At 61.4% G+C, this 22,500-nt stretch overlaps 8 protein-coding genes across 8 annotated transcripts in view; 4 read left to right on the top strand and 4 right to left on the bottom strand.

Annotated features, from left to right (window-relative positions):
* Window positions 1-335: 335 nt before the first annotated feature.
* Window positions 336-4,781, top strand: ACA1_059830 (lipase; the record flags this gene model as incomplete). The annotated part of the gene is made up of 12 exons (XM_004339231.1): window positions 336-769; window positions 883-1,070; window positions 1,206-1,345; window positions 1,462-1,589; window positions 1,704-1,842; window positions 1,958-3,119; window positions 3,227-3,414; window positions 3,520-3,592; window positions 3,881-4,053; window positions 4,157-4,313; window positions 4,464-4,540; window positions 4,704-4,781. The coding sequence occupies 12 exons, from the start codon at window positions 336-338 to the stop codon at window positions 4,779-4,781; spliced, it is 2,937 nt and encodes a 978-aa protein (XP_004339279.1).
* Window positions 4,782-4,974: 193 nt separating this feature from the next.
* On the bottom strand, window positions 4,975-10,424 carry ACA1_059820 (uncharacterized protein; the record flags this gene model as incomplete). Its single annotated transcript, XM_004339230.1, has 25 exons — window positions 4,975-5,100; window positions 5,207-5,371; window positions 5,468-5,655; window positions 5,739-5,810; window positions 5,878-6,073; window positions 6,185-6,280; window positions 6,423-6,587; window positions 6,691-6,864; window positions 6,945-7,055; window positions 7,192-7,361; window positions 7,449-7,635; window positions 7,801-7,893; window positions 7,988-8,090; window positions 8,210-8,300; window positions 8,414-8,469; window positions 8,525-8,665; window positions 8,759-8,839; window positions 8,932-9,014; window positions 9,149-9,305; window positions 9,408-9,523; window positions 9,641-9,759; window positions 9,858-9,954; window positions 10,046-10,087; window positions 10,162-10,238; window positions 10,328-10,424. 25 exons carry the CDS (start codon window positions 10,422-10,424, stop codon window positions 4,975-4,977), a joined length of 3,003 nt encoding a protein of 1,000 aa, XP_004339278.1.
* A 229-nt stretch (window positions 10,425-10,653) lies between these two features.
* ACA1_059810 (uncharacterized protein) lies at window positions 10,654-13,267 on the bottom strand (the record flags this gene model as incomplete). The annotated part of the gene is made up of 4 exons (XM_004339229.1): window positions 10,654-10,877; window positions 11,018-11,596; window positions 11,688-11,783; window positions 12,028-13,267. 4 exons carry the CDS (start codon window positions 13,265-13,267, stop codon window positions 10,654-10,656), a joined length of 2,139 nt encoding a protein of 712 aa, XP_004339277.1.
* A 318-nt stretch (window positions 13,268-13,585) lies between these two features.
* On the bottom strand, window positions 13,586-16,093 carry ACA1_059800 (uncharacterized protein; the record flags this gene model as incomplete). The annotated part of the gene is given in 13 exon segments (XM_004339228.1): window positions 13,586-13,621; window positions 13,638-13,720; window positions 13,802-13,843; window positions 13,920-13,976; window positions 14,210-14,263; window positions 14,358-14,431; window positions 14,564-14,631; window positions 14,728-14,999; window positions 15,080-15,221; window positions 15,313-15,439; window positions 15,571-15,656; window positions 15,787-15,881; window positions 16,042-16,093. The coding sequence occupies 13 exon segments, from the start codon at window positions 16,091-16,093 to the stop codon at window positions 13,586-13,588; spliced, it is 1,188 nt and encodes a 395-aa protein (XP_004339276.1).
* A 95-nt stretch (window positions 16,094-16,188) lies between these two features.
* Window positions 16,189-17,347, top strand: ACA1_059790 (uncharacterized protein; the record flags this gene model as incomplete). Its single annotated transcript, XM_004339227.1, has 5 exons — window positions 16,189-16,306; window positions 16,351-16,478; window positions 16,507-16,542; window positions 16,763-16,888; window positions 17,180-17,347. 5 exons carry the CDS (start codon window positions 16,189-16,191, stop codon window positions 17,345-17,347), a joined length of 576 nt encoding a protein of 191 aa, XP_004339275.1.
* Window positions 17,348-17,524: 177 nt separating this feature from the next.
* ACA1_059780 (uncharacterized protein) lies at window positions 17,525-18,213 on the top strand (the record flags this gene model as incomplete). The annotated part of the gene is given in 3 exon segments (XM_004339226.1): window positions 17,525-17,601; window positions 17,741-18,183; window positions 18,197-18,213. 3 exon segments carry the CDS (start codon window positions 17,525-17,527, stop codon window positions 18,211-18,213), a joined length of 537 nt encoding a protein of 178 aa, XP_004339274.1.
* A 91-nt stretch (window positions 18,214-18,304) lies between these two features.
* Window positions 18,305-21,302, top strand: ACA1_059770 (nuclear protein SET family protein, putative; the record flags this gene model as incomplete). Its single annotated transcript, XM_004339225.1, has 13 exons — window positions 18,305-18,372; window positions 18,447-18,582; window positions 18,663-18,714; window positions 18,816-18,898; window positions 18,972-19,022; window positions 19,131-19,229; window positions 19,417-19,698; window positions 19,866-20,078; window positions 20,171-20,281; window positions 20,425-20,526; window positions 20,606-20,773; window positions 20,873-20,983; window positions 21,075-21,302. The coding sequence occupies 13 exons, from the start codon at window positions 18,305-18,307 to the stop codon at window positions 21,300-21,302; spliced, it is 1,704 nt and encodes a 567-aa protein (XP_004339273.1).
* Window positions 21,303-21,433: 131 nt separating this feature from the next.
* Window positions 21,434-22,500, bottom strand: part of ACA1_059760 (Chaperone protein dnaJ, putative) — a gene marked incomplete at both ends in the record, with an annotated part of 1,857 nt that continues 790 nt past the window's right edge. The window contains one exon of the mRNA XM_004339224.1: window positions 21,434-22,387. Coding sequence (XP_004339272.1) covers window positions 21,434-22,387 — 954 coding nt within the window. The remainder of the gene's footprint in view (window positions 22,388-22,500) is intronic.

The raw sequence follows: 22,500 nt of genomic DNA, 5'->3' as shown, positions 1-22,500 counted from the left end.
CCGGGACTGCACCACACCAGCACCGCAACAACAGTTGAGAAAATAGTAAGGTGGCGGTCGACGTGGGACCAGTCGCGCAACTCCATAATTCATCGCACGGCTCCAAAAACGAGAAAGTCGCACCAGGCCACAGGTCAGACCAACCCCGTACGTAGCCCCCTCCTTCTCCCTTGCACCCACAAAATATTGTGATGATAATAATATTGTTATTTACTTTTTGGCTTTCGTTCTGAGGTATTCTTATCTATTGTTTTTTAAATGTAAGGAATAAATTTAAGGCACAAGAAAAAACATTAATTAAAAAAAATGTGAACCACCACAGGTTTGAGTAATAAATGCAAACACGCGAGCGTGCCCAGACGCTGCCGGCACCGCCCGCCACGGCCAACCCGTCGCCCACCGCAGCGGCGGCTCCGCCTCCTCGCACCGCCGCCGTGACGTCGCCCCAGGCCACCGCCCCGACCTCATCCCTGCGCCGCTCGGCCAGCGACGCCTCCACCGTCGCACCTTCGTCGCCGCCAACTTCGCCAAGACCGCTGCCGTCGTCGTCTTCGGGCATCATGCCGCCGCTCAAGTCCGTTCGCGCCTCGTCCGACAGCCCGCCCGCCGCCTCCGCCGGCAAGCGGCGCACTTTGGCGCGCATGCTGCCCACCAAGGGGAGCAACACCACCTCCGCTGCCGCCACTACGGCTGACGTCGACAACAACAGCGACGACGCCGAACACTGGAGCGACGAGCGGGTCGAGTGGGCCGGCATCACCTACTCGCTGTATGCATCGCGCGACACGACACGACATGACACGCATGACACGACGCTCACAACTTCACTTGACACGACACGCACGGCCGCACACGCGTGACACGACACGCGCGCGCCAACAGGGACGGACTTCCGCCGTTTGACTCGGACTGCCCGAACGCGGTGCGCGCGGCGATGGAGCCGGCGCCCGGTTCCGCGGACCCGACGATGCGGGCCTACAACCCCACGCACTGCCTGTGGCTGGCCATGGCCGCCGCCCTCGCCTACCGCTCCTCCGCCCAGATCAAGCACGTCGTCACCCGCATCTGGCGTACGTTGCATGCCGTGTGCGTGTCGTGCGTGTCGTGTCGTGCGGTGGTGTGTCGTGTCGTGTGTGTCGTGTCATGTCGTGTCGTGTCGTGTCGTGTCGTGTGTGTCATTCAATTGATTGCCGAGTGCGGTGCAGGGTGGGACGAGGCGGAGTTCTTCGAGGATGTGGAGACGGACACGCAGGGGTTCGGGATGTACAACCACCAGGCCATCATCGTCAGCTTCCGCGGAACCGTGGGCAAGCAGAACTGGCTCACCAACCTCGACTACTGCCCGGTACCGCCCTCCGCACCCAACATTTGTTTTTTACCTCACGTCCAGTCGCTCACCGCACGGCACGCACGACACGCACGACACATGACACACGCATGGCGCACGCGCACAACACGCAGACGGAGCCGTTTCCGACGCTGAAGGGGGTGAAGGTGCACAACGGCTTCAACTCGGCCCTGATGTCGGTGTTCGAGGACGTCCGCCGCTTCATCCTCAAGGCCCGCGCCAACAACCCCACCCTTCCCCTGTACGCAGGCCATCACTTCTCTTCGTGTTCTCTGTCAATCGACAACTTAAGGCGTCGTGCGTGTCGTGTCGTGTCGTGTCGTGTCATGTTGTGTGTCGTGTGTGTCGTGTGCAGGTATTTGGGCGGTCATTCGCTGGGTGGTGCGCTGGCCAACATGCTGCTGGCCTACCTGTCCATGCCCAGCTGCATGGCGACCTGCCCCTTGTACAAGCCCCCCACCAAGAAGGATCGCAAGAAGTCCAAGGCCAACCTCGTACCTCCTCCCCCCTCAACCTACGCTTACTTGTGCCCGCACTCACCACTGCCGCACACACACACGACCGCACACGCACACGCACACGCACATGCACCACCGCACACGAACGCAGCGCGCGGCAAGCGACATGGATATGGTTCAGAAGAAAGAGGAGAAGACTGCGGTGAAGGAGTCGACGGGCGGCAGCGCCATCGTGGGCGGCGCCGGCGAGCGAAAGGCCGGCCGGTTCCGAAGCCTCATTTCGCGCGGCGGCGGCAAAGCCAAGGAAGCCGCGCCAGACTCGAATTCCTCGGATTCCGACAATGATGACGTCAGCTCCACTCCCAGGGGCAGCGTCGGCGACGACGAGCTCCGCCCGCAGCTTCCGCACCACTCGCAGTCCGTGCCCAACATGGTCCTCAGTGACGACGACGGCGATGATGACGTCAGCGACGGCGACGACGGGCTGTCGCTGTCGGCCCCGGTCAAGCGCACGACCGGCGCGCCGCCTGCTGCCACGTCAGCCCACGTCAGCATCGCGTCATCGTCGCGGCCCAAGCACCACCCGCACAGCGACCCGCTGCTGAGCGCCAAGGAGAACGAGAAGCGGGCCAAGAAGGCCCGCAAGGAGCTCAAGGAGAAGCAGAAGGAGGAGGAGCAGCAGAAGAAGAAGGCCACCAAGGCGGCCAAGGCGGCGTCCAAGGCCCAGCTGCCCACCTCGCCGCGCAAGTCGGCCGGTCAGGCAGACGGCGAGGCCAACAAGGGCTCAACGTTGGCGAACGCGAAGCAAAGGCAGTCGTTCGTCGAGCAGCGGGTCCTGAAGCGGGGCCACACCGCGTGCGACCTCTCCCTCCTCATGCCCGCCCGTCCGACCGCCGCCGCCGCCGCCGCCGCCGCCGACTCCACTGCCGCCACCGACGCCGCCGCAGCCTCGGCCACGACCGACGACTCAGCGCTGCCCAGTGCTGCGGCGGCCGAACCGACCGCGGAGGCGACGGCAGCGCCTTCGATCACCGACGTGGCTGCCACGTCATCATCGACGCCGTCGTCGTCGGCCGAGCCCACTACCTCCTCGGTCCACGCGGACGGGTGGCACTCCACGAGCGCCCCGGTGGTGCCCACCAAGCCGCCGTTGTCGCCGCCGCTGCCGGCTGCAGCGGCGGTGGTGGCGGCCATGGGCGAGGCCACCACCTGCGAGGCCACCACGTGCGACATCACCAGCCTCGTCACCGCCTCGAGCGCCGTCGCCGCCTCTCACCTGCAGCCGATGCCCTTCGTACCCATTGCCGTCGCCGGTACGCGTGTGTGCGATAGTGCATGTGCGGTGGCGCGTGTGTCGTGCGTGTGCGGTGGGGCGTGTGCGTGTGCGGTGTGTTTCACGGCTGATTGGGAGGGGACGCAGGGGTGTACACGTTCGGGCAGCCGAAGGTGGGCAACGACGAGTTCGTGTACGAGCTGAAGCGACACGCGCCCAGCACGGGCTTCTACCGGGTCACCCACAACAACGACGTCGTGCCCTCGCTCCCGCGCAAGGGATACGCCCACTGCGGCCGACGCATCTTCGTCTCGCAGGACGGCCTCCTCATCCAGGTGTGCATTCTTTCCACATGCCACGACACGACACGACACGCACCGCACACGCATGACACGACACGACACTCGTGGCTGACGGCGCGTGTTGTGTCGCGTTTCCAGGGAGAGGGCGTGGCGCGTGAGGTGCGGGAGCTCAACCGAGGCGGAGTCGGCGCCATAAGGCGGACCAAGCGGGGTACATTACATTATTTTGATTGGCCCACTTCATTCTCTCTGTCGCTGACTCTCCTCTCTTCACCGCACACACGCACCACCGCACACACCGACCACACACACACACACACACACGCACACACAACACACACACCACCGCACACACACACACACACAACACACACCACCGCACACACACACACACACAACACACACCACCGCACACACACACACACACACACAACACACCACCGCACACACACACACACACAACACACACCACCGCACACACACACACACACGTGTGCAGGGCTGATGGACCATTTGATGCGGGCGTACCTGGACCAGGTGGTCAATCACTACCGGCTCAACGAGCCCGACCTGGTCTCGCCCTGCAGCAGCCCGGCCAGCCTGCGCGGCGCCCTCCGCGGCCTCCTCGAGGTCGAGCAAACCGTCCTCCGCGCCGAAGACGCCGGTTTCGCGGTGCGTACCACCCATTCATTCATTGGTTGGTTAAAATTGGTTGATTGTGGTTGGTTGGAAAAAAAGTTGATCATTAAGTCTAATGTTTTGGTGGTGATCTTAGCCGGAGAGCGTGGAGGACTTTATGGCGGCGTTGCGGGGCTTCTCGGTGGCGGACGCCATCCACACCGACAACCTGGGCAAGACCAAGAAGGCGACGGTCAAGGAGGCCAAGAAGAAGGCCACCGAGAGCATCAAGCTCATCAAGAAAAAGGAAAAGGGTACATATACCTCCTACATTCTACATTTCCTTCACAATCCTATAATATGTATATGTATATGTATATGTATATGTATATGTATATGTATATGTATATGTATATGTATATGTATATGTATATGTATATTATATAACACAATACATCGTGCAGCCCTTCGCAGAAGATCTCAAAACTTGGAGGACGCGATCGAGCCGGCCGCCGTCGCGGTCAGACCCACACACCGACGCGTACGTTCGACCTTCACGCGTGGTGTGTCGTGTGCGTGCGTGTGCCGTATGTGTTATGTGTGCCGTATGTGTTATGTGTGGCGTGTGTTGTGTGTGTCGTGCCGTGCGTGTGCGTTCGTTTTCTCGCGTTGTTGACTTTGTGCCACGTCGTGGCCCACTGCAGACCAAGAGCACGGGGACTTCGGGGGTCGGGTTCATTCGCGGCTCGGCGGACACCACCAGCAAGGCCGATCTGGTCTAACCCAACCCCCCCCCCGACAAATCAATTTTATTATTTATACAACGAAGAAGGCGAGGCCCAGGCCAAGCTAGGGCGCACCTTCTTCGTTCTTGAGAATGCCTGGAATTCCTCAAACTTGTTGTCCCACAAACCAAACAAGAAAGGAAACAGTGTGGAGTCGATTTTTCGATCGAAAAGCCGTTTAGTGGGATGCTCAGCATTTGGCGGCCTGCTGGAGGGTGGTCACGCGCTGCTGCGCGAGGGCCGTCAGGCTCTTGAGCGACTCCTGCCAGCTCTGCGTCACCTTCTTCTGCACCTCCGCCGTGCACTCAGTCACCTCCTGCTCCCCAGTTACATCCAATCGTCAGCCGCATCGCAAGACACCGCACACGCACGACCGCACACGCACGACACACGCACGACCGCACACGCGAGAGGAGTCGAACCTTCTGGTGGAAGGCGGTGGAGAGATCGGCAAGAGTGGAGCTCGGGAGGGCGGGCTTGAGCGTGGCGGCGTCGCCCAGGCGCTTCTTGAGGAGCGCCCCGACCGACTCCAGGCTGCGCGCGATCGCCGCCGCGCCCTCCGTCAACGGCGCCTTCGCCTCCTGCACCTGCAATCGCACGCACGCGCCACCGCACACACGCGCACGTTCGTGCCGTCAGCACCGCACACGCGCACGACACGCGCGCGCGGGGGGAAGCATTACAGAGTTGGCAGGGTGGTTCTTTCGGCGCTGCTTGGCGGGGAAGGCGGCCGACCAGGCCTGGAAGAGAGCGGCGGTCCACGCCGAGAGCTGGACCACCACGAAGCAGGCCTCGCGCAGGGCCGCCCCGTTGAACCCGCCGGCCTGGGTCCCAGCCGGCTCCAGCTCGCCCAGCACGTGCTGCGCCACGCCTACGGAGGTGCCACGTCACGCCGGGTCAGCACCACATGCCACGTCATCATGTTAAGGTGCCGGCAGACGTGGCCGTGTGTACCCTCGAATTGGGCGGGCAGCGCCTGCAGACGCTTGATCGCCTCGTGCATCGTCTGTTCCTCCACCTTGTTCTCTGTGTGCGTGTGCGTGTGCGTGTCATGAGTGGCGCGTACGTGGTGGCGTTGCGGTGGTTCGCGTACCGGCGACGGAGACGACGAGCTGGGCGACGACGGCAAAGGTGCGGAAGACGCGCCAGACGAGCTGCCACGCGCGCACGTCGGTCTTGGCGCCGTTGAGGTCGACCGCCGCGTCTTCGGCCTCGAGCGAAAACGCCGCCGTGCCCTCCAACGACAACACCACCGGCAGCAGCTCTCCCAACTGCCGCAGCGCGTCCCTCTGTTCACATCGACACACGACACGCACGCACAAAACGACACGACACGACACGACACACGTGTCAATCGAAACGAATAGACAGTCTCCCGGAAAGGAAGGAGAGGTTGGTACGGCGCTAGCGAGGAGGGCGGGCTTGTCCACCGGGGCCGCGACAACAGCCGGCTTGGGCGGCTCTGGAGCCTTGCCCTTGCCCTTTTGAGGCGCAGGCTGCGTGTGCGATAGTGCGTGTTGTGCGTGTTGTGTGTGTGTGTGTGTGTGTGTGTGTGTGTGTGTGTGTGTGGTGCGTCAATGACCGCACACACACGGAAAATAGAGGCCAATGGGGGGGGGGAGGGTAAAGGGAAAATACCTGGGCGGGGGCGGCTTCGGGGGCAGGGGCGGAGGCGTGGGCGAGGGCCACGAGGCGGTGGAGGGCCTTGGCCACCAGGCTCCGCACGCGCAGCCACCGCTTCTGCTCGTCCACCGAGCTGCGGCCACTGCCCATGTCCGCGCTCGACGCGAGCCCATCGCTCGCCTGCGGCGCACCACCATTACGAGTGAGCATTCTACACATTCTACACGCGCACATTCCAGAAACGCGTGTGTTGCATTCCAGTGAGTGAGAGGGAATGCGGTACGGGGTGTGCGGTGCTGGGCGGGTCCCATTCGACGATGACGGGGTCCTGGTTGTGGGAGAGCTCGGCGGCGGCCTGCTCGTCGGTGACGAGGGCCTCGGCATGGGGCGGCACGCCCACCACGAATCGCGAGGCCGTCACCGGAAGCAGCGCACGCGTGTCGGCTTGCGTGCCCAACTGCCACACATTCCGCCCCAAAAATGTAAGAAAGGAGAGAAATGATAGGAATGTGAAGAAATGCGTGAGTGCGTGCGTACCAAAAGGTGGAGCTCCTCGGTGCGGGTGACGGCCAGCTGCTGGGATCGTCGGAGCTGGTCGCCGAACTCCATCATCTCCGTCACCTTGTGGTAGTTCTCCGACTTGTACGGCTGCGACAGCCAATCCGCAATCTATCGCACGCACGCCCCGACCAATAAGGCTGCGATTGCGCGTGTGCGGTGGTGCATGCGTGCGTGCGGTGGCGTGTGTGTGTGTGTTGTGTGTGTGTGAAGTGGCGGTGTGTACCTCTCGAGTCTTGACCTCGTGGAAGTGGCGGATGTTGGAGCACACCTTGAGGGCCTCGCTGGTGAGGCCGTGGGTGATGAGGATGTCCATGATGAGGTGCGACACCGTGTCGTGCTGGATGTACTTCACCTCCAGCGACGTGTACAGATCATGCGCCGCCGTCGCCGCATCTGCCGCCACCGCACACACTCACAAACATGAGCGCAACCGCACACGCAGCACCGCACACACCGCACGACACCGCACACGCGACGCACCGAGGAGGCGGTAGAACTGGATGAGGAGGACCTTGGCCTGGAAGTTGTACTTGCTGCCCCGGAGGCAGGCCTCGAGGATGGCTGCGCCGGCCACGACGTAGCCCACGTCGCCGCCCTGGCGGTAGGCGTCCAGCATGAGGTGCCCCGCCAGCAGCGCCAAGTCCTCGCCCGGCCCGATCTCCGTCTCCTAAACAACGCTGTCCACGTCAGCATGTGTGCGTGTGCGGTCGGTGTGTGCGTGTGCGGTTGGTGCGTGTGTCGTGTGACGGAATGAAGAGCGACGTGCCTCCTTTTTGGTGGCGCTGGCGGCAGAGGCGAGGTAGAGCTCCCAGAGCTGCTTGGCCAGGGCGACGATGCCCTCGAGCGAGAGGCGCGAATGGAGGCCCAGCCGCCTGCGGAACTTCTCAATCGTCGCCTGCGCCGTGTACCACCGCTCCTTCGCCTCCTGTTGCGTGAACTCTGGCGTGAGCGCAGACACGCAACACGCAACACACACACGTGACACACGACACAACGACACGCGTGAACAGGAGTCATACAGGCGATGCGTCGGCAGGCAGCGACTCGACGGTAGCGCGAAGGAGATCGATGAAGGCCTCCTGCTGCGCCTCCTCGCGGCCGCCCTCCAGCGCCACAATGTACCTGCCCGTGCGTGTGCGGTGGAGCGTGTGCGGTGGTGCGTGTGCGGTGGTGCGTGTGCGGTGGTGCGTGTGCGTGACGTCAGCATACAGCACTACGCGCAGGGGTGGAGACTGACTCACCGGCCAATATCGTAGTAGCAGACGGGCTTGCTGCCGAATCGCTTGAAGTAGGCCACCAGCAGCGCCTTCAGGTGGGCATCATCCGTCTTGACTGCAAACATAAATTAATTTAAGAAACAAAACAAAAGCAAAGTGTCAGCCCGTGAATGCAATTCCACACCACATTGCAATCGTGGCGAACGCGGGCGTTGACAAGGCGCAAACCTTTGTCCTCCAGCAGGCGGTGCTCCAGCTCAACTTCGCTCAAAAATGGTCCGCGCCTGAAACGAAGTAATTAAAAAACTGCCAATAATAATAAACAGGTCAGGTGCGTACAGCCTGGGGTTATCGCTCTGCAGCTGGCGGAAGAAGGCGAGGGCCTCCTCGAGCCGCGCGGCGCTCTGGTCGGCGCTCTCCGTGGTGCGCAGGTTGAACAGCGCATTGAGGTAGTTCTTGGCGTAGCCCCAATCGTCCGGCCTGCCGTCGTGTGTCGTGTCGTGTCGTGCGTGTCGTGTCGTGTGAGGCAATTGTAAGACCGCCAAGCGTTCGCGCAAGAGTTCGACGACGCACTGCTGAGACACGAGGAGGCCCTTGTAGATCTGCAGCACGTTGTCCCACATGCCCAGCTGGCCGCACACGCGCCCGTGATACCTTCAAAAGACCGGAAAAAGGTGGGTGAGACTAATCAATGAACGTCGATCAACTGCGGCTGGGTGGGTGGGTGGGGTGGGTGGGTGGCGCACTTGAGGCGCACGTGCTCCTCCTTGAAGAGCGACGCGAAGCTGCTATCGGCTCGCAGGGACTCCTCGGCTTCCTTGTACTTCCCCTGCAAGCGTGGTGCAAGTCGAAGAATTGAGTTCTCGTTCCGCCCAAAGAACGTAATCGCACGCACGCACTCACGCACTCACGCACCAACACACACACACACACACACACACACACACACGCACGCACACGAACCTGGGAGGTAAGAATGCTGAGGTAGAGCAGGAAGACGCCCAGCTGGGCGGGCGCCTTGGCTCCGAAGCGCTTCTTGAGGAGCATCTCCGACAGCGCGAGCATGCGCGCATCGGTGGCCGGCTGCACCGCGGTCCCGTCCGCCACCGTCTTGCCCAGCCTGCCACCCATATCATCATCGTTGCCGTCGTCATCATTGCCGGTGAGGACTTGCGTGTGCGGTCGTGCGTGCTTCGTGTGTGTGTGTTTGTGTCGTGCGTACCGCTGGACTTCGCCGTCTTGCACAAAGGGACGACCGCCAGCGAGGAGGAAGTTGCTGGTGATGGACCAGTAGAAGTACTTCTCCTTCTCCTTCAGCTTGTAGAGCTTCATCGCCGCCTGCATTAATGGACCCAATAGTAGTAGGTAGCATTTAGCCCGTGTGCCGTGCATCGTGTGTGCGTGTGTGCATGTTTGTCGTGCGTGTCGTGTATGGTTGGTGTTGTGTTTGCGTACGGCCTGCTGGCTCTTGAAGTCGCCCTCCTTGGCGCACGCAAAGAAGACGAGGCGCGCCAACCTCCGGTTCTGGGGCTCGGCCGTCGCGAGCTGCTCGTAGAGCCGTCGCATCTCATAGCCTGGTGCGCACCGCGCAGTGACCGTCGACCATCAGCGATCGCATTGAATCACTACATTCGCCACCGGGGCGGCGAGAGCGCGGCCGAAGGGCGCGTACCACGACCGAGGCGGACGAGGGTGAGCCGCAGCGGGTGAATGACTGCGTCGTCGTTGGGCGACTCGGCCAACACCTCCTGGCAGATGGCGTAGGCTTCCTGCATACGCACGTATGGATGGATGCATACGGCCATTTTCACTGGGGGTCAGGAGAAACGGACTAGTCACGGCCTCCAAGATGAAACGCACCTCCTTCTGCGCGAGATCGTTGTGCACGAGGGCCTTGATCGCCTGGCGCACCAAGTGCCGAGTAGGAACACAATTTAATGATGTGAATTTTACCAAAGAAAAGATTAATGAAGTACCCTGGCCATTTGCGATTCCGGGTGCTTCTTGAGGTAGGTCACCACCAACTTCAACGCCTGCTGAGGCAGCCCCGCATCTGTTTCCACATACAAATCGGCAAAATTCGATTAATGTTTTTGGTGATTAAATTACCCAATTAATGAGGAATCGAGTGTTGCAGCGCACCGAGTGTCTCGTAGACCTTGGAAAGGCTGCGGCGTTCATTGTAGGAGCGAGCCTCGGCCTCCTTGGCCGCCTTGAGCGCTCTCTGCACTGCCGCCATCTCGTTCCCGGAGGTATGGGCACTAAATAAGAAAAATAACGATAACAATCTTTTCTTCCCTGCTCGAGCCACTGGAGGACCACCACGCCCACCGCAATGACTCCAGCGTTGTCTTCCGCGACTCCAGCGCCTTCGCCTTCTGCGCGACCTCGGCCAGCGCGAGCTCTATGATAAACAAGGGGACGGAGTGCAGGACATTGTAACGAAATTCTTGAACACATGCCACGCATCACAGCTGCTCGGTGTCCAGTTCGGCCAAGTCGTGCTGGTCGATGTTGATGGCCTCCCTGCGCCCGCGAAGCTTGCTCCGCCACTTGAGGACCACCACGCCCACCGCAATGACCATCAGGACCAGCCCAATGGCCACTGGCACCGCGACCGCAGTGCCCACGATGATGGGTAGATTGCTGTCGCTGCCTCCGTCGTCCTTTCTTCCCAGTAGCACACCGATGTCTGTTGGTGATTGTAACGGTTAGTTCTGTGTCGTGTCGTTCGTCGCGTCGCGTCGTGTAGTTGGTGCGTGCGTGTCGTTGGTCGTGTCGCGTGTCGTGTCGTTGGTCGTGTGCCATGTGTGTCGTAGTGTCGTGTGTTACCTGGGTCATATTCAAGCGAGGTGTTGAAGCGGGCAAAAGACAGCACCAGCTTTGACAGCTGCTCATCGAACGCGAATTCCACAGCGGCCCTGTCATCGGTGTCATTGGTGGCGAGCACCAGGACATCGTCAAGCGTGACGGCTCGAACCAGCCGCACTTGCGTGGAGTACGGACGACCGTCGGCGCTCCGCGCTTGCCCGCGCAGCTCGAGCGTCGTGTCGCCGTCAGCGGCCGGCAATGGAACGGAGCTGGCGAAGGGCGAAGAGATGTTGATGTCCACCTCCACTCGATTCGAGTCGGCACCAAGCCAGGGCCAGTGGAAGAGGCGGAGGGTGAACTTGGTGAAGGAAGGGCTGATGTCGAAAGAGAGCTGGTACGATCCGGTCGCGTTGCTGCCCAACGAAATGGTGCTGTTCCGCTCGAAGGTAAAATACTGCAACTCCACCCTGGGCCTCTCGGCTGCGCCAAGGTCAGCGCAGGACGAGGTGGAGTTGAACACCAGATCGGCCACGAAGACGAACGACTGCTTAGCTCCGAATGCTGCACCAGCACTGTCGTTGCTCACCTCGCTCCAATTCCCTGTTTGTGGGCTTTGCACGTGAGCTGATTGGGTTCATCGATGATGACGGTGACGGTTGAGAGAGTGATGTTGGTGGTGGAGCCACTTTACCCGGACAAATGATCGCAGAGAGCAGCGACGTCGCGTTGGCGTCAACCTCCGCCACTCGCCCCACCCCCACGCTGACTTGGACCGGGCTCGTTTGATCTGACTCGCGATCCGCGAGGGTGAGCAACCCACACACGCACACACACACACACACACGACACACACACGACACACACACACACACACTACACACACTACACACACACACACGACACACACACACACACACACACGACACACACGACACACACACACGACACACGACACACACACGACACACACGACACACGGCACACGACACACACAAGCAGAGCAGTTGGTTGGGGAAGAGTGAAGCGCTTACCTGCAGGTTGGATGGTCACTTTCGGTTGCGTCACGGCAAAGTGCAGTCGCGGCATGTCACCCGTGGCATTCGCCCTGAGGCCCACCGGCGTGGGCGACGGCGACGGCGTGTTGGACGGCGATGGCGTGCTTGACGGCGTGCTTGACGGCGTGCTGGACGGCGTGCTGGACGGCGTATTAGACGGCGACGGCGTATTAGACGGCGATGGCGTGCTGGACGGCGACGGCGTCGTGGACGGCGATGGCGTGCTTGACGGAGTGCTGGACGGCGTATTAGACGGCGACGGAGTGCTGGACGGCGACGGAGTGCTGGACGGCGACGGCGAAGCATATAGCAGACCGGTGGTGGTCGAGAACGACGTCGTGATGCGGGCAAAGGTGAGCTGCGGATAGCTGTTCGGTCCGCTCACGTATGGCCGAGTGCCGTTCAGCGAGCTCCAGCAGCGTATGGTGTTGTTCGGGCGCAGACCGCACGCGTGGTACCAGGTGCACGAAATCGAAGCGAAGAGGTCATCGGTCGGTGCGACCACCTGCTGGTCGCCCCAGCACACGGCCGTGCTGTTCATCAGCACCCCGCACGCGAACCCGACCCCGGCGCACACCTGCCGGAACGTCAGGCCTGCAGGCACAGTCGCGGCCGAGCTGAGGCACAGAGCGCTGCCGTTCGCCAGAAGACCGCAGATTAGGTCCACGGTGAGCGCGAGCCCAGCGAACTGCGGGTCCCCGGGCGGAGGAGTCGGGAGGTAGCCTCCCCAGCACACAAGAGAGCCGTTGGCGCGGAGCAGGCCACACGAGTAGAAGCGGCCCGACACGACGAGTCGGAACTGGAGTCCGGCGGGCGGCGTCGCTTGGCCGTAGGTGTCGTCGCCCCAGCAGAGAACCGTGCCGTTGTCGACGACCGCACACGAGTGGGTCGCGCCCAGACCGAAGCTGGCGAAGTAGTTGCCGGACGAGGGCGCGAGCGCGGGCGAGGGGCTCACTTGATTGAAGGTGTTGTTGCCCCAGCACACGGAGGAGTGATTGCTGCGGAGGGCGCAATGGTGCTCCATGCCGGCCCACACGTCGGCGAAGTGGTCGCCGACCGGAGTAGTAGAAGGATCGGCCCCCCAGGCGATGAGCTGCCAGTCCTGCGCAGTGGTGGCGCAGATGGGCCACCCACAAAGCAAGAAGAAGAAGAGTAGAACGCAACTCTGGACCGCGCACAAGATGACGGTGGGCCGGACCGAGAAGGACACGGCCATCTTCTTCGTCTCCGTAGTGTCGTGCGAGTGTAGCGGAGTAGAAGGTCGGTTTCACTTCCCCGCACAACCCACAACATGTACCCGTGAGGCGACCGATTTCGGTGCGCCGCGTTCGGAGTATGCGGTATGTAGAAAAAGTAGCGACTTGGGCTCCCCAATCATCGTTTGACGAGAAATCTGATATTGCCACTTAATGACAACACTGTAATTAAAGTGAAAAGGTTTCACCTTCTTAGACGCTGTTGTTGGTATTCTTTGCTGTTGGTGCGCTCTCTGGCGTGTGCGGCGGTGGAACCTGTTGTGTTGTTGGCCTGGCGGTCAATGCAAGGCCTTGGAGTACAGGGGAGAGGGACACTGTTGTGGTTCGTACGAGGTAGGGCCGCACGGAGTACCCGGTGGTCTGCAGCACGCGGAAGCCGTGGTCCAGCTCGTGCAGCGGCGACACCGGCAGGTCTGTGGCCCCGCGCACACCGTCAGTGGCACAAGTCCGGACTGCCATGACACACAATGGGACACACAATAATGGCGACGTACGGGTGGGATTGATGCCCGCATCATAACAGGCCTTGCATATGTCTGGAAAGAAAGAAATATTTACAAATTCACTCCGGCACGTGGGAGGAAAATGTTTGCTGATTGATTGGGGGGGTACCAAAGTTGCAGCTCTCGGCGCAGTTGTACCGCAGGCCGACGAGCGGCCAAGCGTCACCTGTTGCGCGGACGACAGGGGCGCGGTTCAGATGGCCAGATGATCAACAGCGAGAGAAGCGGAGGAGGAGGAATGCGTACAGCCGTCGCATGTCACACTCGAATGACGCACTGTTCGTTGTTGTTGGTGAAGCGAGTGTCGGGTTCCGTGTGCCGGTTGTGTGTGTGTGTGTGTGTGTGTGTGTCAGCAGCAAGACTGGCTTTGGGCCATTATAGTTGCGGCTGGGCACGCACCCGATTCTCGAAGGGCTGTCATCACGGTCTCCTCGATCGCGTCCATGTTTTCGGCTGCAAACACACCGAGAAGGCGGCACACCACGACAAAAAGGTCAGTCGTACGAGTGACAGACAGGGTCACAAGGAGCCGAGCCGCGCGCCGTACGCAGCGGTGGCACGATCGTCGATAGGAAAGCGATGTCCTCCTGGTGGAGTCGACCGTCGTAGATCCGCACATCACTTGGACAAGCCATGGCCACCGCCGCGCCAACGCGCACACGCATCACCGCACACACACACGCGACTGTCAATATGGGGTGTTTCGCGCCTAAAAAGAGAAAGAGAAAGAAAGAGAAAAAGCGCGAGACGAACCGGATGAGGCTCTTCCTTGTGCTGCCCTCGCAATCGTCGACAAAGACCCGAGATCTCCTCCGCCATTCCTGCAGCGCGCCATATGCAGACATCCACTCGTTGTGAGAAGCCAGCTCCGCACGCACCGCACACGACAGTCACACACGAGCACCTAAGGGGCGTACCCAGGGGTTAAACCGCTGGTCGCTGAGGTCGGTGCCCAGGTCCTCGGTGCCAAACCGGATGGCAAAGCGTGGGCGCGGTTGGTCCGAAGCTGGGCTGGCGGCCTTCAGGTGGGGTGACGGCTCGGGCCAGCCCTCGATCTCGACCGTCACGTGCGTCCACCGGAGCACGGGGAAGGCCTGCGTGGTCTCGACCCTCAACTCCCACGTCCTGGTGGCGGTCCTGCGGGGTCTCGCGAAGATCTCGTCAGAGTCGGAGTCGCTCACCTCGTCGTCTGTGTTGTGCACAGGGCCCTTAGCCGTTGCACACACACACACACACACACACACATACACACACACACGAGGCGCGTACCGGGAGCGAGGGTGTTGGTCGCAATCATGAGGTGGGGGGCGCGGCTGGGCAGGCCGATGCACAGCTGTTTGTCGCCACTGCGCAGCATCACGAGCGGAAGGGTCCTGCCGACGTCAACCTCGCGGATGTCGGCCATCATAAACTTGTTGCGACACACGGCGCACAACGACACGCACATGTTAATCTGAGCGCAACGACACACACACACACACACACACACGAGGGAGTGGTACCCAGAAGGTGATGGTGGTAATGGCGTGTATCGCATCGTCGACGCGATAGGGACCGGACTGCGCGAGCGCAGTCATCGGGTCCTCGTCGCCGTCTACATGAGCCACTGCCTGACTCGGCGGCACCCGCCTGCACTGGTCTGTTGTGTGCGATGTAGACCGACAAACAACAGCCACGACGGGTGAGTTACTCGTGTGGCGGGGTCGAGTGCCAGTGAGTGAGCGAGTAGCGAGTAGTGAGTAGTACTGAGCCGAGCGCACAGGCTGCGCCAGGTGGGGTGGTGCTCCGGCAGGCCGAGCGAGCGCGGAATGCCCCACTCGCGCTCCGCAGCCCTGTGCCATACGCTCTGATGGCACGTCGACGCACACCAGCACGACCCCGCCACGTCAGCCAGCGCTGGTGCGACACACGCGCAACACGCGCCACCGCACGGTACACACGCACGACAAAGAAAGGGGCGGGGCTAGCGGAAGTACATCGTGAGCGAGAAGAGCGTGCAGGGTGCGGCAGGCGAGGCTCAGGCGGCCGAGGTCGCGCAGGGCCAGCCAGCCAGCGATGGCCACCACCAACTCTGCAGGCAGCCTGCCCCGTGACACCGAGAGTCAGACCACAACCAGCGCGTGTAGAAGATGCACTTTTAAAGAAGAAACAAAAGATGGGAGAAAAGTATGGCTGCACTGATTGAGGGTGAGCTTTTCCGTACTGGAGTAGAGGCGGCAGATCAAACTCACCTCCAGCCGGCACCTCGACCGGGTGTACTTCCTTCTCTTGCGTCTCCGCCATTGCGCTTCTTTTACTTCTTTTTTTAAAAAGAAACGAGAGAAGAAATTTCCTCGGAACGCGGAATTCGACAAAACACCTCCCCGCAGATAGCGAACATGGCCAAGGTCGAAGATGATGGGAACGAGGAACGGATCGGTGACTTCGTCAGCACCCTGGGTCTGCGGAGATGTCAACTGCAGTATTTGCCTGGGTGGACCCAGAGTCACTGGGGAGGTGCGAGGCGGTGTGTTCATCTTGGCGCAACTTCCTCTTGCAAGCGCACCATCTTTGGGAACAGGTGGGCGTCACCAACCTCACGTCGTCGAACCGGTTTCCACCCGCAACCATCGCATGCTGCCACGTCTACTCGGTCGCCTGGAGCCTACTGAACTTCTCGACGCTCTGGGTGCTGCGCTGGTTGAGCCTTCTTGCAGCTAAGCTGGTGGCACCCCAAGGTGACCGCCACGCCAGTACCTGCGCAGAGCACGCCTGGTTCAACTTCTTTTTCAATCTGGTGCCTCGACCGGTCTTGGCAATGCCGTTCTGTTGTGTGTTGTGCAAAAGGCAGGGGCGATCTCACTGTGTGCTAACTCCTCTTTTCTCGTCCACTGTCCACACAGTGAGAACTCAGAACGAGGAGCTGATGACGTATCTGCTCGACACGCCCTGCTCTCTTCACGGGACCCGCAGTTGGCAGTCAAGAGCGGCGACGTGGACACGGTGAAGGTGCTGATCACGTTAGACGAGGACGTCATCCTCAAGAACCGCGAGACTTGCCTCAGCTGGACTCTCGGGTGCTCCGAATCCACCCAGTGGGTAGCGCCGATTGTGGCGCTGTTGCTGGCTCGTGGCGCTAATCCCAACATGCCATTTCCATTCCCTCCCCCCCCCATTTCGCTCTCTCGCGTTCCTGCTCTTATGTTGTCCGTTCGTTTGTCTCTTTCATAGACGGCAGCAGGCGACACACCCCTGTCGCTGTTTTGCCACTACCCACGCCTGGCCATCCATCGGCAGGACACCTGTGCGACCTTGCGTCAACTCTGCGAGAAGAGCGCACAGTCCGACTGTAAATCAAAGTACCAAGCGCTCGCTCGAGCTGTCGGCCAGCTCCGGTACGATGACGAAAGAGAGTTGGAGATGAGGGAGGCTCTGCAGATGAGTACGTCCGTCGCCAGGTTCGACAATTTGGTCCGCCTGGACTTCCTCAAGTCCCTGGGCATCAGGGTCGAGCAGCAGCTCAGGTGGTCACCGCTGGCCACTCGTGCTATGGCCTAGGACTCGGACTCGAACGCAGAGGAAGAGGAGGAAGAGGAAGAGGAAGAAGGAGGCGGTGGTGATGATTACGAAAAGAGAGAGGAAGAGGAGGAGGAAGTCAAGGAAAGTGTCGAAGAGTTGTCTTTGGCTGCTGGGGCGACCAGTGCACCACCCGCCTGCTGCAGCGCGCAGCTGGCGATGAGCAGCTGCATCGTCAACAGCACGCCCGCCGTCATTCGGCCGCTTGTCACCAGTGGCCTTCCCTGCACCATCAGGTACGTACCCACGCATGCACTCCAGCTCCCGCATTGCAAAGTGCTGACTGACTGGTTGGCCTGGTTGGCTGCAGGGAGGGCACTGCCGCTGCTGCTCGACCCTGAGCGGTCGTACGAACCCTCTTCGTGGCGTAGGAAGAGGTTCCGGCGTGAGCGGCTGCTGCTCGATCTTTCCGTATCCGCACTCCGTCCTGCCCGCCGGCGAGGATTCGGCCAGGCGAGCCATCCACTTCGTGCAGGTGGGCCGGTGCGGCCAGCTCAAGGCGCTGCTCGACCACGGCGCAGACATCAACCAGGTTGACGGCGACGGGCGCACAGTGCTGCACCACAACATCATGGACCACCAAGCCCGTTGGCCCGCGCAACCGCTTCCACCGAAGTGGCTCGAGTACCTGCGCGCGAAGGGACTCAACTTCTCCCTGCGCGGGCCGGATGGCCTGAGCTACGACGAGTTCTGGCAGCTGGACCACGAGGGGGAGGACCCGGAGCTCGTGCGACTGGTGCTGCAGAGCGACAAGGCAACTCCCTCCCCAATGATTGGACCGATTCAATTGTCTGATTGTTGTATGGTGGTTCTGCGTGGTGCGCCTTGCAGGCGCGAGCACGGCCTGAGCGCCACCACCGACGAGAAGAAAAATGGCAAAAAACGAAAGACGAAAAAAAATCTAAAAAAACAGAGTGGAAGAATTATAAATCTGTTGGAATGGAAGCGGCGGAGGAGGTGCCCAGCGTGCTGACGCACACCGGAATTGACGGCTCAACCTCTCCCGAGTACGCCCTGCTGAAAATCACTATCTCCACCATTCTTTTCATGAATTTAATCGATGAAATTCATCTTGGGCCAGGGAGGCGGCAGCACGCCTGGCGGAGCTGGAGGCGTGGCTGGAACGCAACCGGGTGTGGTGGGACCGCAACGCCATCGCCTTCAGACCTCACGTATTCAACCCGCCCGCCCTCCTTGAGTTCGCACGTCAGAAACTGGTGTGTGTGTGTGTGTGTGTGTGTGCGATGATCTGACAGTTCGCTTGCGGTGAATCGTTCCACCGCAGCTGCGTGGCCAGGGCCTGGGGCTGGGCGTGATCGCCCTGCAGCCGCTCAAGGAGGGCCAGCTCCGTACATCCCCGAGCTCTACTACCCACGCATCCCCTTCAAGTTCTTCATTCACCGTGTGCCGTGTTCTGTGTGTCGTGTGCGCGCCGTGTGCCGCCACACAGTGTGCGTGATCCCCAAGGAGGTGGTGCTCTCCGTCAAGACCACGGCCATCGCCGACCTGCTCGCCGGCGCCGAGCTCTACGGCGTACTGTTCTCCATCATTTTCTTCCCACACGCGCTGGCCACTCACTTCGCTTATGGTTTGTTGGGCCGAGCAGAGCGTGGGCCTCGCCATTGCCCTGATGTACGAAATGTCCCAGGGCACCAAGGTCAGTGACTGCACCCTGCATTCCTCGCGCATTCCTCAACCACCACCACCACATAGCTGAAATTCCACGCGCGCATATCTGTAGTCCAAGTGGTATGGGTACCTGCAGTGCATCCCGGCCTTCGAGCCGCTGCCCATGTACTGGGACCCGGCCGAACTGGCGCCCCTCCAGGGCACCGAACTCACCTACATCCTCGACAACGACAAAGTACGCGTGTGTGTCGTGTCGTGTCTCGTGTCGTGTCGTGCTGTGTGTCGTGTGCTGTGTGTCGTTGGTCGTGTCGTTGGTCGTGTCGTGTCGTTGGTCGTGTCGTTGGTCGTGTCGTTGGTCGTGTCGTGTCGTGTCGTGTCGTGTGTCGTACTAACATGACACACGCACACACGCACACACGCAGGAACGATTGCAAGAGGACTACGACATGCAGGTGGGGCCGTTCGCGGACGAGCACCGTGAGCGGACGGGCGGGCGCGAGGTGCTGTCGTTCGAGCTGTTCAAGCGGGCCTCGTCGCTCATCGCGTCGCGCGCGTTCGGCGTCGACGCCTACCACGGCGACGCCATGCTGCCGGTGGCCGACATCTTCAACCACACGGGCCGCGAGCACGTCCACATCCAGTCCGACGGCGACGTCTGCACCGTGTGCGGGTCGCCCGATCCCTGCCCCCACACCCGCCACCAGGTCAGTCGTGTGTGTCGTTGGTCGTGTCGTGTGTCGTGTCGTGTCGTGTCGTGTCGTTGGTCGTGTCGTGTGTCGTGTGTCGTGTGTCGTGTGTCGTGTGTCGTGTGTCGTGTGTCGTGTGTCGTGTGTCGTGTGTCGTGTGCGGCTGACAATGCCGTGTGGTGCAGGAGGGCGAGGAGGACGAACACGAGGAAGAAGAGGAAGAAGAAGAAAAAGAGGAAAAGGCAGAAGAAAAGGAGAAGGAGAAAGAGGAGAAAGAGGAAGAAGAAGAAGAACAGAAGCACGAAGAGCATGGAAGCCACGACGAAGAAGATGAGATGGTCGAAGAGGTGGAGGAAGACGAAGAAGAAGAAGACGAAGAGTGGCCCCGACCCGACGGGGTGGTGGAATCCAAACACGCCCTCGACATCGTCATGGCACGCACCCACACTTTTCTCTTCTCTGTGCTGAGTCTTTGGCTGACCATGCGCAGATTCGGGAGGCGGCCGCGGGGGAGGAGGTGTACAACACCTACGGTCCGCTGCCCAACGTGGTGCTGCTCAACAAGCACGGCTTCGTCGAGATCCCCAACCTCAACGACTGCGTACGTCGGGCCTGGGCTCACGCGAGGCCTTCGTCCTTCGCTCTACCTAATGCGTGTGCTGTGTGCGATGGTGTGTGCGGTGGTGTGTGCGGTGGTGTGTGCGGTGGTTGTGTGTGTCGTGCGACACGTGGTGGTTGATCAAGGTGAGCGTGGACGAGGCGTTGATCCGCGAGGTGAGCGCCAAGTGCCTGGGCAACGCCGAGGCCGCCAACAAGCGCCTCGCCTTCTGCCAGAGCCGCAAGAAGGTATGCCACATTCCGCGCATTCCTCATTCTACATTCTACATTCCTTACCAACACACAACACACACGACCGCACGCGCAGATATTTGGGGAGGACCTGTGCTACAACTTCCACTACAACGGGACGGCCGAGCGGGAGCTGCTGTGGGTCCTTTTCGTCCTCTTCGCGCCGCCGGCCACCTGCGTGAAGATGGCCAAGGCCAAGCCCGCCCTTCTCTACAAGCAGCTCCGCTCCATCGACAAGCGGCAGGTACTCGCGCGTGTCGTGTCGTGCTATGTGTTGTGTGCGGCGCACTCACGCTCGTGTCGTGTCGCGTCGTGTGCGTGTCGTGCCACGTCGATGGAGCAGTTGGCGGCGGACGAGTGCGTGCGTGGGATGCTGGTGGCGCTGGCGCGTGCGCGGTTGGGCCTCTACCCGCCCACCACCCTCGAGGAAGACCGCCGGGCGCTCGCCAAAGCCGTGCGTCTTCCTTCCCCTCCAATTCCGCACACACTCACCGCACACACGTTGCATTCCTTGTCCTCACCGCACACGCGTAATACGAGCGCAGCAAAGCGACGGGAGCAAGGCGATCCTGGTGTGGGCGCTGATGCTGCGCGTGGCCGAGAAGGAGCTGCTGGGCCGCGTCATCAAGCGCTACGGCGCCAAGTCCGACGCGTCCGTCTCTGCTGGAGCCGGCGAGCCAGGCAAGCGCAAGCGACAGCCCGCAGCTGCTGGCGGCAAGAAAAAGGCGAACAACAAGGCCAAGGCGGTCGCGACCAAGAAGAAAGCCAAATAATGCGCGGAATCAATTCATAAAGCAAAAACAAGTTCAAAAAAAATATGTTGATTGCTGAGGTATGGGACAAATTGTACATGAAACTTGGAGTGAGGAAGAGGGGAAGAAGATTGAAGAGAGCGGTTGGTGGGCTAGCTGCACTCGTAGCCGCCGACGCCGTTCGCCGCCGCGTTGATGTCGATGCTGATGTTGTTGAGGTTGGCAATGTGGTGATGAATGTGGTGATGATGGTGCAGGCCGTTGGCGATGATCGTTGGCGCGTCGGGCGTGGTCGTCGGCATTGGCATTGGCGTGTGCAACGGCATCGTCGTTGTCGTTGTCCCCGTTGTCGCCGTGGCATCGTCGCTGTAGCCGAAGCCCGCGTTGTTCTCCTCCACCATCGGCCCTCCACCGACACCCACGTCATCGCCCTCGGCCAGGTGTGGCGTCGAATCGAAGCCGCCGCCGCCGTGGACCTCACCGTCGCCGCTGCCGAGGCCGCTCGACGATGTCACGTCATCACCATAGTAGTCCGTCGAGGCCTCGGAGGGCATCGTCGTCGTGGGCTCGTCGTAGGGCGCGTCGGTGGTCGTGGTGGTGGCGGTGGTGGTGGTGACCGCGTCCCACTGGTGCTGGGCGCGGGCGAGGAGGTCGGCCTGGAGCGGGGTGAGGGCCTTGGGGATGTCGAGCACCACGCGCACGTAGAGGTGGCCCCGCTTGCGGGTGGCGACGTTGACGAAGCCCTCGTCGTCGAGTCGCAGCACGTCGTGCGGCTGGGTGCCGGCGGGGATATCGAGTCGCAGGAGCTGGCCGTAGAGGCCCGGCACGGCCAGGCGGGCGCCCAGGGCGGCCTGGAAGAAGGTGACGCTGGCGTCGCACGTGGCGTCGTCGCCCTCGCGGGTGAATACGGGCGAGTCCTCGACGTCGAACACGACGATGAGGTCGCCGGCCACACCGCCGTACTCGCCGACGTCGCCCTCGCCCTCGTAGATCTTGCGCATGTTCTTCATCACGCCGGCCGGCACCTCGATGCGGAGCTCCTTGGTCTGGTGGACGCGGCCATGGTGGCAGCACTTGCACTTGGTCGTCTCGTCCACCACGACCCCCTTGCCGCCGCACGCGCTGCACGTCGAGTTGATGGTCACCACCGACGATCGCTGCGAGTAGGTGCCCGTCCCGCCGCACGCGCCGCACTCGGCCGCGGCCGGCCGGCCACCAC

The sequence above is a fragment of the Acanthamoeba castellanii genome (genome assembly GCF_000313135.1).
Source record: "Acanthamoeba castellanii str. Neff unplaced genomic scaffold scf7180000084599, whole genome shotgun sequence".
NCBI lineage: Eukaryota > Discosea > Longamoebia > Acanthamoebidae > Acanthamoeba > Acanthamoeba castellanii.
This window is presented reverse-complemented; position numbering and strand designations above follow the sequence as displayed.